Raw genomic sequence first — 17,608 nt, 5'->3', positions numbered from 1 at the left:
CATGAGTGTATTGTCAACATTTTCTGGTCACAACTCTAAAACCTGGTACCATACGAGCTGCTATGAATAAGAAAACTTAACTCCATCTCAGGCATACACAGTTGTACTCAAAAGTCTTGACTTTTTTGATTACCTTGACTTTTCATGACCAGTGAGTTCTATTCAGCTACACTGTGGAATGCACAGGTCTATGGATTTTTACCACTGTTAATAATTCTCAAGCACTTAGGTTTAACAATATTTTTTACCCTAACAAAAAGTGGGGGAAGTTCTATGCGGGGAGAAAAAAAAAAGCTATGTGGAAAAAAAAAGACCTTCCTTCTTTCCTGACTACATATATTTGATCAAGCAAAAAATGTGACCAACCATCAATACTAACTGGATCTTTATTTCAGAAAATCTTAGAATTCTGAAGTAGTTAGAAACACCTAAAATATTATGAGGAACACACACTAGTCAAAGATTCCATTAAAAATACAGCAGCTTACAACAGTTTTAATTTATCAGAAACAGGCTTTTGCAAAGAAAAATGTCATCTATCGTTACCTACAGGTTCATCAGAGGCAATGAGTATAACAGAATTAACAGCTCTCAGCTGTAAAATTACTAATTCCAGTAATACAGTACATTAAACATGCCATTTAAGATATATGCCATCTTAAACTACCACATATGGCATACTATCTAATTATCACAGTTTGTGTTTTCATATGCAGAGCTGTTCTAGTTTTTAAACAATGTGTCAAAATGCAGTTTTTTCTGAAAACAGAAAAAGCTATCTTTTTATAATACCAGTAGGTCAATATTGCAATTCTAACATGCACAGGTTAAAAAAAATTAAAAGACGAAAAAAATACATTGGAACAAGTCTCTGATGTTTCAGAATTGCTCTTAACTTTCCTATTATTAAAATATTTGGGTGAAAAATTAATTTTAAATTTTTAAGAACATGTTTTTCTAAAAGGGTATTTTCAATTTTTTTCTTTCTTTCAATTCTTTAATTCACCTTTTGACACACTAAGTCTTAACTGACAATAAACAAACAAAACAATCAAGTTAGTCATTATCCCAGTTTTGCATGTGAATAAAATGTGAAATAGCACGTGTACAGACATCAGTTGCATTCAAAACAGACATCACTTGTGTTCCTTCATGTGCAATTTGACCTCACTCAGAACAATTGCTAGTGCAGAATCATACATTCTAATTGCAGTTTAGTACAAATCATGCTCTAAAATATTTGATTTCAGATTCCCCAGCTGGTGCTTCATGTCACTTCAGCTGTTCAGAGGGATTTTTTTTTAATGTTTCTTTGTGAAAATAAGCAAAGAGCTCACACAATTACCATGAAACATTATATAACATTAGTCTCTCCAACTCAAACAGGACCATGTATTTTTAGACAATAAAAATCAGATGTGCTAACAGCTAGCACCTTAATAGACAACTGTGTAGCAGCCATTCCAAATACTTTTGTTTCTTGTCCATGACAAAAAAAAGATATGCCACTCAGTGATCAAATGCATTTTCCACTGTCTCCCTTATTTCTCACAAACCGTAGGTGGTGTATTTGATAATTTCAACAGAAAACAGATAATATCAGGATACCTTTGAACATACTGTCTTACTCTAAAAAACAGAGATTACATCACAAACATGAGAGTAATTATGCATACAAGAATTTAATTAAACATGCCTCCCCATTTTTTTCCAGTTTGAAATGTGCATAAAGTCCTTGAACCTGCAATTACCTTTACAAAAGGTTTCTATTAAGCTCAAATTTTAACACATGCAAAAATGATTTTTAATTTTTTCTGAAATAATATGAAAGGCATTAGAATCTGAACACCACAACGTATTTTAGGTTTCTATTTTCAATAAAAAAATAAGGACAATATTATTAAAAGAATAAAGATTTGCCTAAACAACTGTACTACCCAGAATATGGGAAATACTTAAAAATTTTCTTAATGAAAAATTGGATGGTGAATAGACGTGATTTGTACCATACATAATTCAAGTCTTCCCCAATAAAAAGTCCAAATAATCCTTTTAAAAGATGAGTCAAAACACTTTATGTAATAATAACCAAAAATAGGGCAATTTGACTTCATGATTACTATTTTTAAGCCAAAATGCAAATATATCCTTAGAATTTATTTTTAGAAAGCTTTCCCAAGCATTTCACATTAAAACTTTACAGAATCATTCCCATTAATTGTTTATATAATTTTTGATAATTCAGTCAGTTCCATACATCATAAATTTTGATTTATACCTTTCAAAGCTAAAATCAATCAAGTACATCAAAATAAAAGACAAAAATTGGTAGTTGTAGCCAGAGCAATTATTTGCAAATGGAAAGACACTTCAGAAAATGTTTAGTTTGAAGAGGATTTGTAACTGAATCTGGATTAGATCTAGCACTTCTTTTAAAATGTATCTTTTAGCAAGACTGGCATACATTAACATAAAGACAGTATTTTCCTATATGGAATTACTGAACAGATTTACAAATATATTGAAAAGCCAGAGCAGCAAATTGGGCCATTTTTAAGCAAAGAATAAAACAATTCCAAAAAAACATTGATTATATACACTAAATTTTTATCACTTGCTCTGCTTTTGGCATAAGTAAAGGATTACATATCTGCATTAAAATTTAAAAGGAAGTTTTAAAACAGTGTAGCTTTCTTTGCAAAGTGACCACGAACTAAAAGAAAATACTACAAAACTCTTATCCCAAAAGGGGAAAATATGTGTATTTGGTAAGTTCATACTGGTAATCTGTATAATATACTTTTGATAAATATCTGAATAACTATTTATAAATGAAAAGACATGCATTATTCCTGTGTCCATAATTTCATTGACTATAATAGAATTGAATGTAGGAAGAAAGACATCTCCAAATACAGATTCAAACACCTCTAGCCAGCTGAGAAAAGTTCAATTACAATTGTTTGCAAGCCTAGAAAATGGTGAGAACACAAATCTTCTCAGAGGAAAAGGCAGCAGTAAATCTTAGCTACCATAAATGAGCACCAGGGGAAAAAAAAAAAAAAAAAGCCAAAACTAAACATCCTTCTGCTACAAAAAGACAGAAGCCTTTTACCAAAAGACATAAAGTAGAAGCATATATATATATCTTAAATTCACTACTAATCATCTATCCCTGTGTTAAACACACTACTTCAGGACTACGTAGACTGGAGGTGTATTCCACCTTGCATAAATTCAATACTTACCTGAATTTAATGTTTTTATACAGAAACTGTTGGTATTATTACTGCCTTTGTGCAAGTTTCTCCACTTACTCTTGTGGGAGGTAGCAGCAAACAGGAAAAAATTTATAATTTCCAGTCCTCATGCTTAAGAGAAAAAAAAAGAATTTTTATTTCTTTTTGCTTAAGGTACTAGAATTTCAGCAGTGCAAAAATGGAAGAATGGTACCTGGAGAACTGGATAAACAGAACAGAAACAGAAGTCACCTCTAGGGGAATATTTGACCTCAAGCAAAACAAAAAATGGGAAACAATTCATCAGGTTTTGATTGTGTCCAAACTTCTTCACCCTACCTAAAAACTGGAAGTTTCACTGAATTCATCAGTGATGATTTTAATGGCGGAATTCCTATTCTAAAGAGCAAGTATAAAAGCAGTAGTAAAAAAAGATTCATGTTAAAATGCTTATGAAATAAACTACTCATTTTTCAGCACTTAGACGTGTTGAACTACTACTGAGATTCAGAAGATTTGTAGTGGGAAAACTTGGAGCTCTAAAAATAACTCAAAGACTAAAAATTGAAATTAAATACTTATTCAGACAATCATTGACTTCCCCAAATAAGCAGCACACACATAGTATTTTCTGGATTAAATATGTATTTTTAACTACCTTCAGCACTCTAGCATGGTCCATCCAGCAAGATTCCACAATTTCCCCAGTGGAAGAGGGAAAACATTGGGGATGTCCCATATTTTGAAGCAGGCAACACAAGTTAATTTCTAACTTTTCATATTTCTAACTCCGAGAAACATCTCTACAGGAATCCAATATGAAAACCTTTTGCTTTTGAGCAAAGGACAAAGAAATGGGGGAAATTATAACCCCCTTAAAATCAGCATGTGAAAACGCTATGTGAAAACTACTGCTCTCTAAAGGGATTAACACAAGAGAATCTTCTTAAAGCAGAGTGAAACTTCTAAAGTCATTCAATATGGAGTGATAAAATCTTCTCCGTTTTTCTGCATATACTGGTCTTTCCCACTACATAGAGACTTACCTAAGAAGATTCCAGAACACCTACAGATACACTTGTTCCTTTTCAAACAGGCATCAATCACAAAGTATGCCATCTTTCTCCCTTGGTTTAGCCATTAAACTGCATCACAATTCAGCAGATAATTACTAATAGCACTACTTCCTATAAATCCGCATTGCAACATCACACCTCTTTCTAGACCTACTGAAGTTGGTCATCCTAAAAATACAGAATTTTATATAGTTCCTGAAATACTTGTAGTTTTAAGCACACTTGACTTGAATATCAGATGATCACCATCAGCTTATCTGCACCTCCCAAGTAACCATAGCTTGAAATACGAAAAGCATGTAACACAAAACCAGTCCTACAAATATACACTAATTTACACCAAAACTCCTGTATGCTTTCTTAGAATTCTTTACAGGGAAAACCCATCCAAATTAAGACACTTGCATGCTAATAAGTACCAAGAGCATTAAGACCACCCACTTTGAACTCCTATGTGTCAATACTTCACAGAAAAAAAAAGTCCTTGGGTTATCTTAGGAGCCCATCTAACTATATGCATATTTTTAAGGAAAAGTTCATCAAGTCTTACTACAGGTGAAATACTGCAACCCTTAGCAAATTTTTGTAATCACTTCCGAAATTTTGTACTGGGAGAAACAAGGCAACCAAATCAGAACTAGCTAACCTAATAAAAAGCAAAATTCTTGACAATAAACAACAACAATCTTCAGATAACCAATACAATGTTGTCAAACTTTACAAGCAGAGACTTCTTTATAAAAGAAAACAAAGAATTTCACACGAGGTGAAATTTCACATGTTCCTGGACTAGTCAACATGGAAAGCATGGTAGTCCTTTATACACCATATGATTCCACTGAAAAATAGACAAAGTGAATAAATAAAGAGAAGTTTCTTTTTCCTCATTCTGAGCATATTCATGTGTGTTGGAAAAGGGAAATATCAAGGTACTTATTTTGCAATTCTGGATGACTAAATTTTGTGTCCTTATGTCTGCACTGAAGATTTCAGAAAGTGCTAAGATAATAAAGTGTGAAGGACAGAACTGAACTACTTCTGAACATCACAACTAACATTCTTTCAACTAGTAATGACTACCAGACAAAAGAGCCATTAGAAAAAATAATACAGAAACAATAGAATCTTGTTACTAATCAAGAAATCACTACTAAAAAAAACTGAAATAAAAATGAACTAGTTATAAAGATCTTGTTTAATTCAAACACCAGCCTTGTTACCACTATCCATTCTATGTCTCCTAGACTAAAAGGCATAAAATATTTGCATAAACTGAAGAGTTTTTTTTTTTTTCCAAAGGTACAGGAAACCTAATGGGACAAATATAGCTGCCCATTTAATTGATTTTCTACCATCAAGGGCATGCAAGAGTAATGTTCTGAGACTAGCAATTATACATATTTCTACATACACTCGAATATTTTTAACACTCTGATTTAAAATCAGAGGAACCATTTTTTTCCTTCTAGCTAAATACTAGCTATTCAAGGAAAGAACCACCTTTCTAGCTATGAATCAATAAATTGAAAAAAATAAAAAAATAAAAAAATAATTCATTAATAATTCATTTATAATGTATCATGTTGGCACTTACTAGAACAGCTAGTCATAGATGTATCCATACAGAACTTACAAAAATCTTATAAAATTATAAAGTACGTGTTTTATTATTGTTAAAAGTAGTGCAAATACTAGATGAGCACTTGGCATCACCAGCATTAAAAAAAAAACCACAAAAACAAATATCCCTAAAAGGAATCTTTGTAAAGTTAACACTTCCTTTTTTTTTTTTTTTGAGTATTTAGCTATGCTAAAAATTATGTTATTTGACGAAGACTAATCTCAACAAAAAACTGGCAGACTTCAGTGTACTGCTGTGCACAGTAAAAGAATCAGAAGTAGGAAATGACATATGTATAAGGAATTCCTGGGAAATACAAATTTAACTTTAGATTGACAGAGTTGCCAAGTGTTCACCTAATAATGTAAGTAGAAGACATACAAAGATTGAAGTGTGCACACACATGCAAGGCAGAAAACAAACCCCAAACATGTTCTACATCTAACACTTGCAACAAATCATTTTTATAAAGCTTTAAGGCATCCAGTAGCAGCGTTTCATTGCAGAACTTTGAAAAATCAGCACAGACAGAATGCTGGAAGACCCTCTCTTGCCCCACAGAAGTTTTTTTCAAATCCAGGTCATAACTCCACTAAAAAGCCACATATTTCCCTTTTTTTTTTTCTGTTCCTCAGGAAAATTGTTGGTAGACTGCCAGATTACAATAAAACATAAATATTCTATAACTCCAGCTCAATACTACTGCCAAAACTGTATCCATGGCAGCACCTGAATTGCTGCTGCTTCTACCCTACCTACACCCTGGCATTTCCTAACACCAGATTACAGATGGGGACAAAATGTAAACCACTGTTAGAACCACTGTTCAAAGCTCCAACACTGGCATATGGCCCAACTGGTCCTTCCTCCCCCTTCCCTCACAGCCATGACATTTCATAGCCCAACTCTTTTGGAATACATTCTGATAACAGTTTTAATTTTGTAAGTACACTGGATGTTCAACAAAGCCAACTGAATGGACACATGCCATTTCCTACTTTTCCAGTGCATGACCTAATATAAATATTTCCAATAACTCATGTTATAAAAATAACAACTCCACCACTGTATATTCCATTAAATATTTGTAATTTTTCATGTGCAATTTGAAAGCCAGAATTTAGAACACACCGGGAAGATGATAAATTGCTGCTGCCCCTGATTATCTGGTTCTCTACAGAGAATTTTTTTCCCCATATTGCCAATGAAGAATCTAAATATGACTAAAGTCACTACTTGAGAATGAAAAAATACATACAAGTCTTCCAAGAGCTTTGGAGGTGTGCACTATGGTTCTTGATTCAAGCAAACAGGTGCCACTCTATCAAGTGGGGGAAAATAGTACAAATGTGTGAAGCTCTTTATGTGGGAAATTACAAGAGAGTTAAATGGCACTGAGCAAGGCACAAAAAGTGCTTTTAAAATAGAAACAAGGGAACATGCAGAGAACCTCAGTATCTAATTTAATTAATGATTGAGAATGCAAAGGCTCCAACTGGTGAAACATTAGCAGCAGCCATGAATTTCACTGTAGTTCTGTATAACAAGTAATCTTACCTGAGTGATTCTCAAAAAAATGTCAACACATCGATTGTATTTTTCATCTGATCCTGTCAATGCTGAGATGACAGGCCCTGCAGGATGCAGTGAGAGATCAACGATGAAAAACAGATGTTTAGTCTTTTCAAAATCAAAATCTATAAGACCAGGTAAATATGAAAATTTGTCCAAGATTCATACTTCTTTACATCCAACAAATGCTAATGTTATATAACCACTTTCATATACATAAGTTGACAAGAGTATCTCTCACTTACAAAGGATCTGACTCCTGGTCAGTCATACCACCAATGTTTAACTTTAAACCTGGTCCCTAACATACTGCTCTTTCAAGTGCTATCTGGTCACACAGCTAGATACTCACATCACCTATGTTAACCTAGGTTCATGATCATCAACCTAGAAGAAAAGTTCTCCAACCTTTCACAAAGAAGACTATATTTTGTCCATCAGTTATGCGGAACACTTAAACCTTACACAAATTTACTGCAATTCAGAAGTCAAGAAAAATAATAACTAGCTCAAGCTAAGAGTGATAAATCCATACTCAAAGGCTACAAAAGCATGCTAGCATTGTACAGCTGGGAGCTGATTTCCGTAGACTTATCTGCAAAGACTGCCTTAAACTGACATTTCCACCAGATCAGTTAAGTTCTTGCAAAGGAATTGCAATGCTTGGCTGTTATCAAGAGCAGCACACCTAATATTAAGAAATCTTACTGGAGTTTCTACCATAATTATCAATATGTTAAAGTGAAAACAAGTTCATATGAGTGGGTAGGAATTTAGATCTGTGATTTTTATGTATTAAAATATTTTATGTGTCTATCAAATACAGGGAAAACTAAAAGCAAGAATATTCTGACAATCCTTTCTCTATTTTAATCAAAATACAAGCAATGTAGTTGATCTTTATAATGCCATGAATAACCGTAAGTTGGGATGGAGAAACTCTGAAATCAAAACAAAAATGGGATGGAATAGAGCTACACAAATCTGTACTGAACACTCATGAGATCTCTAGGTTATAGTATAGTTTGATGTTTCCTCTGGGGGAAGGAAAATCACCCTGAATACAAGAGTGAATTGTAAGGAACCTCCTATTTTCCTAAATCTATGTCATGCAGTCAGAATGAAGACAGCCATATACCAACAGTAAATTAAAAACCTTGCACATGCACAGCACACTAATTGATTCCATTTGCCAACACCAAATTCCAACTTTCCATGTTTCCATGCTACTAGAAGTCCTTAACCACAAGACTGGGCTAAATAAAACAAGCACTAAGCATTCCCACTACAGAACATAGTATACTACACCAGAAATTCATACCAGATGCAGCATAACTCTTTTAATTTACAGACAATAGTTGTTGCCAGAATAAGCAGAAATATTTTTGCTAAATCCATTATAACCATGACATTTCAAAAACACGTGCATCAGCTTCATTACTCAACAGATAGATTTGTTAAACAGAAAAAACATATTACAGTTTTAGACTGAAGTACATTAAGGATTTTATGCTAGTGTCAAACAAATGCAATTAGAAAAACCAAAAGGCCTACCTAGAAATAATGGCCATCAATAAGAGTCAGAAAAGCAGCCTTCCAATTTCTAATATGCTCTGTGTTTTATACCATGACACTGCAGCCTCTGAGGGTCAGATTAATTAAGATCAGCAGCAGCTGCAGTGCAACGTGAGAAGTACACAGCCACAGCTCTCACCAGTCCAGCCCAATTACCTGCAGCATTCCAGCACTGGGCAACTGGCAACTACAATACTCCTCACCAAGCCATTAATTCCCACTGGCCTACTGATAAATGCTAAGAAAAAAATAAATTCAAAGAGGGACTGGAAAGCTGACTGCACTGCTGCAAGATGCAATGAGTCTTCAAAATATTTCCCAGTCAAATCTTTATAGTTGTTGCTTAATTTTATGTGAGAGCTGTGTCCAAAGACAGAAATGTGATAGCAACAAGGTGCAAGCCCTCTTCCCCAACCACTCTATGCTCCATTTCTGGAGGCCAGCCTGACGAATTTACTAAATCCAAGGTTTTCTTCCCTGGCCAAAAAGATACTGATCACTGACAAAATAAATTCTCTAGTCTACTACTGAGGACAATATCTAAGCTAATGAAATTAACTAAAGAACAAACAAGATCAAAGAGAAATTGAAAAAGATATTGCTTGTTACCGGTTGCATCCATTAAGAAAATCAAGCACGTGGTTTTTTTACTGCATAAGGGAGAAGAGGAAAATAAACTATTCAAACATTCCTTGTTTATATTTTAAAATATTATCTCTAACACCTATTCTCTACCAACAATCCATTAAAACTTGGGTCTATCAACAAAAACCTATTGAATTATTGTATGAAACTTTTAAACTTCATTAAAGGGGAAAACTTAAGTCTTATTTATTTTTTAATGAATAATTGCTTTACAGAAATCCTAACTTTATCAAAAAACAATGTTGTTACTAGAAGCATTTTCATCTACATAAGCTTTCTAACCTACTGAAAATACTTCAGTTTTCAATTATATTGAAACCTAGGTAAGAGCAATCACAATGAAAATGTTGAAAATATGGCATTTACCTGTCATAACAGCTGTCCTCAATCTATTCTTTATTTTGACAACAAAGTTAGTTGTTAGCCTGTGTCATTTATTAAAGTTAGATTAACCATTCCAAATCTGTCAGAAGTTTTTATAAACCTTTCTATACAAGACAAAGACACAGCACTTTCTTGCAAACCAAAGCCATTTACTATGTCAAAGTTGATTTACTCATTAACATGAATAAGTCCCTAAAAAATGAGTAGAAAAAAATGAGTGCCAAATTTCTACTTTAACTTCTCAAAATTTCTCTAGGCCTATCAAATTAGAATCTGCTAAGTGAGAGTACACAGGACAAGTTAGATATGTAAGAATCTCAAGATCCTACTAAGTTACATAGTCAGTTTCAGCTTCCTTTTAAATGCAAAATACTACAGACCTGCTGGCTAACAAGCTAACTTTTTTTTATTCTGTTTCAGTAACCAGGCAACAGACAACTGTCCAACTGAGAATTATCTCTCTGAACAGCTGGCAATCAACACTTGGGAGTTTTTGGTGGTTGGTCTCTTTTTTTAAAACTAGTGCAAAGATCAGTGATTATTTTAAAAATCTATACAGCTCTAGATTCCACCTCTGAAATCTCTACTCACTATTTAGTAATTTCCTCAGTCCCATTATCCTTGAATTACTCATATAAATGTTTACAACAGAATCTGAAAATCTTATACTTATGTAGTATCTATTTAGCTAATGTCAACACTTCAGGAAAAAAAAGTAGGATCAAGAAAAAAAAATTAAATGCATTTATTGATGTATGACAAAGCCCTTAAAGGAACCAGCACAGCAGACAGCTAATAACTAAAGCCATTCTTGCTTCTAACTCCATTACTCTTTTCCACAGCTGAAAAAGCAGTATTTCACTTCAACATTATTTCAAGTGTTGATTTTTAAAACATTTCCTTGCTTACTAGATTTTTTAAGAGTTATAAGTTAACATGATAAACTCTATTTCTATAAAAGAAATAATAATGGAGAGCCAAGCTTGATATATTACACCTTTCTCCTTCCTAGTAGTTTATAGGAGTAATGATGATATAAGATTATTAATTATAAATTCCTGTAACTTAATGTGTTACTTATACATTCAATGTTTTTGAAAGGTCTTTAAGAGTCAGAATAAGAAAGTTTTCAGAAGGGCACTGGCGCAAAGATTAGCTAGACTACCTCCCATAACACATGAATGATTTTAAAAAAATATATATTTAAACAGAAAGCATCTAAAAATAGAAGTCCCTTGGTAAAAGCACAAAATAGCCACACAATATTTCATACACTGTCTACATGAGATGGGAAAGGAAACTCCCACCTTTTATATTCTCCAAACATTTATATAACAACTAACTAGAAATCTGCTATAAGAACAACACATCTAATATATTTCTAAAACCAGTAAAACCTTATCCCCAATTCATTATGCTTTTATTAATCTCAGCTGTTAATATGATCTAAATTAAGTACACCTATGACATCATATTCCAATAAACTGGAAAACACTGACCAAGTTCAAATTCATTCAAAAACCAAGTTCAGATCAGGCAAGATCCTGTTGCAAGATAAACAACATGATGTGAGGTAACATAATTTTGTGCATGTGTGTGAATTTGTGAGAGACCAGGGCGGGAACGCAGAGAGGGAGGGAAAGGGAGAGAGTGTGTGCACGAGAGAGAGAGAGAGAGAGAGAGAGAGAGTGAGAGAGTGTATGGCAGCGTTCGCAAGGGAGAAATATACATGGACTGAGTGGGTTTGAGTCCCGTGCTCACTAAAATGCAGAATGAGTAACACATAAGCAATGACAGCTTCACACAACAGAAATAATCTTTCTTCTATTATTCAAAAAAACCATAAATTATAATAGCTTCACAGAATAGCCACTTTCTTTATCAAGTTAGCTAAATCTGTATTTAATTTTTAAACCAAAACCTAGTAGTCAATACACACTGTACTTTCTATGCAAAAGGATCAGCACCATTTAGTTTAAAAGTAGGGCATATTTTGCCATTTTAATGTTATTTCTGCTAGTCTTGGGGGACATGCCTGAACAGAAAAGAATCAGAATATCCAAAGTCAAATTGCAGGAGTCCAGACAACAAGAAAAAGTCAGCAGGTAACCTGAAAAGAGAACAATAAATTGCGTACTCCAAAATAAAACTGTAGTGGACAGTAATGTATTTGTATACTGCTTCCTATCTTGTAAACTAAAATGTTTAATGCAAAGTTGATTTTTCCTTCAATTTCTTGTAATTAAAGCTGCCATATAATTCTTCAGTAATTATGTCACCTTTTGACGCACAAAAATAATTCCAACAGAAATCAGTCTGCATACTGAAGTCCTATATCACAGAGGGAAAAGAAAAAAACACTATTAGATCATAGGAACTACTCGTAACTTCTGTATTACAAGCACCTTCCTCCTTTCCAAACAGGAACTTACTCACTTTTCTAAAACTTTTCGGAAATACAGAAAACTTTTGTAGAAGCTTCAACAACAGAACATTCCACAGCAAAACATACATTAAACATATTTGTAATCACAAGCATCAGAGGTAAGGACTAAGTAACATCTATTAGGAAAACAGTAATTGTTTAAAAAACTTCATAAGAAAAATAAATCATAACTTTATCTTAGCTCTTTCACAAGGTTTGTATTCCCTAATGTTATATGAGCAAGAGAGTCTGGAAGAAACCCAAAAGCCATCAGCTCAAGGAATGACAGGACCTCTGAAAATTCCATGGGCTGGTGGTCAGACGCAAACAGAAATACTAACAAGAGTTAGCCACGCTGGAATCCATTTCCCATCCCTGTTCCATGCTTTAGCAGTAATCAGTCACCAGCTTCCTTAAAGCACTCACTTTCCATATGACACAACGTGGCTGCAAATTCAAGGCAGACTGTATAAAGTCAAACTGGAACTTTATTTGCACCTGTTACTGTGAAAATGTTTGAGTGTCCCTGTCCTAGTTATTTATATTATTGCTGCTGATTTTAAGGGAGAATATATTTATGTCGCAAATGTTTTTCTCATGTCATTCTAGTTTGAGATTTTTTATTTTTCAAAGATTCTTCTGCTACTACTGCTGCATCTTTAGAGTTTCCTACACACAAAAAAAAAAAAAAAAATTATTTAATCAGAAAATAGAGGAACTATACTCAAGCACAGAACAAAAGATCTAATCTTTGGAGCGTCCTTTCCAAGTGAGTGTAAATAAACTGTAGTAAAATGAAAAGGCTCATAATTTGGTATTTGGAATATTCTTCATAAACACCAATTTTCTGTAACATCCTTGCATATCTGATAACCCCTCATGTATAATGCAGAAAATCTATTTCATTTTCATCTATTGACAGTGAATTTAATTTACTATTGCAGCTCTTTACCCAGATTATGTTATTAATTCTGCAATCAGGCTCTTTAGAATGCTTTATTTCTTTCCTTTCAAGAGTTTTCACAATTCTACATTGATTTTTTTTTATCCTAACATACCTTTCAAAATAAAGGATCATGTTTTTCCTACCTTTCTAAAAAAAAAAAAAGCTTCAAAAGCAACAAGCACCAGTTTATAAACTGTAACTTTCAACAGAAAAAAAAAAAATCTACATTCAACACTTCAATCTCTGACTTTTCAGTATTATAATCTACATTCATTAAGGAGATGTACAACAGGTGCATTACAATTTCCACATCAACAATCATATTTGTAAATAGACGAAAATATCTCTGTTAACAAAAAGTTATCCACTTCTGCCTGACAGTAAAGTCAGAGGACACAAAAGCTAAATGCTCTAATGTTAGTGTTCTGTTTACATCCATACGAAATGCCTTTGCTATTTTGTAGAATTCAGTCTCATTAAAACAGAGTGAATGCAAAGCAGCTCTTATTTTCCAAAAGAAAAAAGTCAGCAACAGCTAGTCAACTCAATTCTAAACCACCAGTTACTCTTCAAAAATAACAAAATCAAAACACAAAAGTGTCAGCTATGTTATTTTGTACCACTTTTTAGAAAGTCCTCTAGAGCAAAGTTCAATTACAGAATGCTAATTTGCTCATCTTTCAGAAAAAATCCCCAATTTTTCAGCTGCAGAAGCTAAAATCTTGTCTATCATATACGACTCCTTCTTCAGAAATCTTATAAAGGAGGAATGCTAATTCAGGTATTTATTACTGTTATATATTATAAACTTCTCATGTGCACTAATACAGATAATATATAATGATAATCTTTTTATTCATCCAAAGTATTTCAGTTTTATAATAGATTTTTCTTCCACCATCATGATAAACATAATATAAAGAATATCTAAAAAGCAGTACTTGTCCTCTTTACTTCACTCCAGAACCAATGAACAAAGCAGTGAAGCAGAAAGAAGGTACATAATGGATTTAAAGTAAATGGCCCATTCTTTATGAGGCAGTCTCTCATTTTTACTCATTCTAGCTTAATTGTCATTATAATGTCTGGAAACTTCAAACGAACAATTATCTTTACGCCACCTGTCACATTGGTTCGATAAAGCTAGATTTTTTTTTTAATAAAAAATAAAGCAGTCAATGTTAATGAAAATAATCTTCTGTAGAAATACTGCGAAAGACTTTAAACTTATTTCAAGCAGTTAGTATCCAGTTTAGTCCATTCCATAAGTTAAAACAGACAGAATATTTATATTCACTATTGCACTTTGAAACATACTTTTCTGAGACATAATGCTTCCTGCTGCACTGGAAGCTTGACCATCAATATATGAAACACACTGAAATTTACATACATGCCTGAGAATTTAAAAATAAAAGAATTGGCTAATTTTGCACCTACCTGGATAAAAATCTTTGGATTTAGACAGCTTGATGGTGGCCCCAGTCTCTTTCTGCAACTGAACAATTGTCTGTCCTCCCTTCCCAATTATAGATCCAGCAGCATAACTAGGTATGAGGACCTTTAGAAAATACTGGCCATCCTCTGAAAAATTGAGATATGCATGGTTAATATGGCTTATAAGTTGTCATTTTTCCTCCCCAGACCCACAAATAAACAAAAGGTTACATCTTGAAACTCCTCCACTAATTCATGCATTTATATCTAACCAGTTGCGTCATTATACAAGGAATGTTTAGCCTATGCCTTTGACAGTTTAAAATATCTACTTTTATTCTAAGCAAAGAACCCACAGATGTTCCTTAATTCAGTTAAACAATAATATTGCAATAAAATTTCAAAGGTAGATTTTTTTTTTTTTTTTTTTGCAATTGTAACCACAGCATGCAGAAAAGATCAGACCCCTTTAAAAAAAACTAAAGCCCTGCATGAAAACGTGGTTACTGACAACTACAACCTTGCTTGGAAATACTGCAAAAGAAATGACAAAACCAGGAAAGAACGAATTGTCAATTCTAATGGGCTATTTGTTTGTCATTAGCAAACACATGAGAACAGCAATTAGTTATTGCTTGCATTCTTCTTAAGTGAGCAAAACGACTACTCTGCTACCAAATAACCCACCTAAAATGTGGGGTTTTATTCCAAGCATTTCAGCCACTGCCAAGAAAACAACTCAACATAGTGAGGATGGAATCACTTGCCTAAGTAATCCTCATGTATTCCTTTAGCACTTCTTAAGCGACAATGATCTCTTTTAAGCTCATTAATTAAAGGACACTAAGAAGAATTTTTCCCAATTGATCAAAAGCCTAAGTCACTTATTTTAAATACACTTAAAAGGTGACGAGATAGACAATGCCAGTCCTCTACCCACCATCAACAATAAAGCATACCATCAAAACAGGAAAAAATATATAGAATGAATGAAGGGGAGAAAGAAAAAAGGATCCCAGTCTGATTTGGAAACTGCAAAATTTTCAGTACCCTCATGCCACTGCTAAATCCAGCTACACTCAAGTCTGAGGACCTTTCCATAACTGTCTCTGAAGAAGTGCAAGGCAACAGGGATACACTGGTTCCCCAGACTTGTGTTCTCCCCAGCAATTATGGCAATGTCCCATTGGCACGGATATCAAAATATCATGAAACCTGTTTCATAAAGTTGGATCTTTGGTTTTTTTTTTTTTTTTTTACCCCTAAGCAGAAGAAATTATCTGAGTTCACAATACTTCTCTGAGACTATAAAGCATCTCAGTTAGTGCCTGTGTGTGACAGTGGTGCCCACCCGTATTACCATAGCTGGGTAACCATGCACTACGTATAGCCAGACCACTGCTCTCAACATTGGGCAACTAAATTCACCTCTGCCTCGGTGCATTGTTATGACGACTCCAGCGCAAACGGATAAAGGAGATGCTGGTCCCGTTATAACTCATCTCCTCCAGGAACAGCAGGATGTTAACTAGCGAGTCCCTGTAGCCGAGGGGCGACTCCCCCCGCCACCAGCCAGCCCTCGCCCCCGGCTCGGCACGGCAAACACGCCGTATACGCGCTGACAATGGAAGTGAGGCCAAGGAGGAGGAAAACGCACGGCAAGACTGAAATTCAACTTGCGACCCCGAGGATGTGGAAGGAGGGAAGAGCATTTGCCGTCTCTTTCCAGCTGCCATTTATTGTCGCCCATCCTTAAACGGGCGAGGGAGATAGCTGGGCTGCGGGAGCCCCTTGTGCTCCCTCCTCGCCTCCGTAGGGTCACGGCTGTGCAGCCCCAGCGTGGATATTAAATAAAAAGACTGGTAGATGCTGAAAACCGACGCCATTTTGATGAATGATAACATTAGAGAAATGGGAATCTTTGGGCGGGGGGGGGTGGTGGGTGGGGGGTTGGAAGAGGCAGGCAGGCAGGTAGGGAAGCGGAGAGGTGGGTGGGTAGGGCGGGGGGGGTGGGGGTGGGAGGGAGGTGACAGAGGATATACCCACCGCCCGTGTTGGTCCTCTTGGTGCTGCCGGCTTCAGGGGGGGCTTCAAGCGGTCTTTTCCGGGAGTCCGGCGGGTCCAGGTCTATGGGAACCCCGGTGTGGGTCCCGTTCTGCTGGATGGGAGCTGCCGCCATCATGTTTGCTGCTGCTCGGAGGAGAATTGTCTCTTCCCTTCTCTGGTGGGGGGGCAGGGAGGGAAGGGGGGAGGAGGAGGAGGAGGAGGAGGAGGAGAAGGAAAGGGGTGGAGGAGGAGGAGGAGGAGGGGAGGGGGCTTGTCCCGTTCTCTTGTCCTTTTCGAAAATGTAGAGCTAAGATCGGGATTGTCGAGGATGCTGCGCGCCTTGTTTATCTGGCACCCGGGGGGAGGGAAGGGAAAGGAGGGAGGGAAGCGGGCAGGACTGGACTGGAGGAGCAGCTGCAGTGCAGTGTCAGGAGATGAGGAGAAGGGAGATAGGGGAACGAGGGGGGCGAGAGAGGGAAAAGAAGGGGGGAGAGGAGAGGAGGGGAAAGAATGAAAAGAGTGAGACAGGAGGAGGAGAGGACAGAGTGAGTGGGAGAGAAGAGGAGGGGAGAGAGTGAGTGGGAGAGGAGGGGAGAGAGAACGAGTGAGACAGAATCGGTGGGAAGGGAGGGAGGGAAGAAG

The 17,608-nt window shown here is 35.5% G+C and overlaps 1 protein-coding gene across 3 annotated transcripts in view; it reads right to left on the bottom strand.

The window, feature by feature from the left end:
* NOVA1 (NOVA alternative splicing regulator 1) overlaps positions 1-17,144 on the bottom strand; it is a 142,316-nt gene extending 125,172 nt beyond the window's left edge. For 2 of the 3 annotated variants that reach the window (XM_053980346.1, XM_053980347.1), the window contains exons 1-2: positions 16,967-17,144; positions 14,924-15,067 (exon numbers count right to left, since the gene is read on the bottom strand). In XM_053980346.1, coding sequence (XP_053836321.1) covers positions 14,924-15,067; positions 16,967-17,102 — 280 coding nt within the window. In that variant the 5' untranslated portion in view covers positions 17,103-17,144. Of the gene's footprint in view, positions 1-14,923; positions 15,068-16,966 lie in introns of those variants that run through there. The other variant, XM_053980348.1, reaches the window with a different exon arrangement.
* Positions 17,145-17,608: the final 464 nt, after the last annotated feature.

This window comes from Vidua macroura, chromosome 6, assembly GCF_024509145.1.
Source record: "Vidua macroura isolate BioBank_ID:100142 chromosome 6, ASM2450914v1, whole genome shotgun sequence".
In the NCBI taxonomy this organism is placed as follows: Eukaryota; Metazoa; Chordata; class Aves; order Passeriformes; family Viduidae; genus Vidua; species Vidua macroura.
This window is presented reverse-complemented; position numbering and strand designations above follow the sequence as displayed.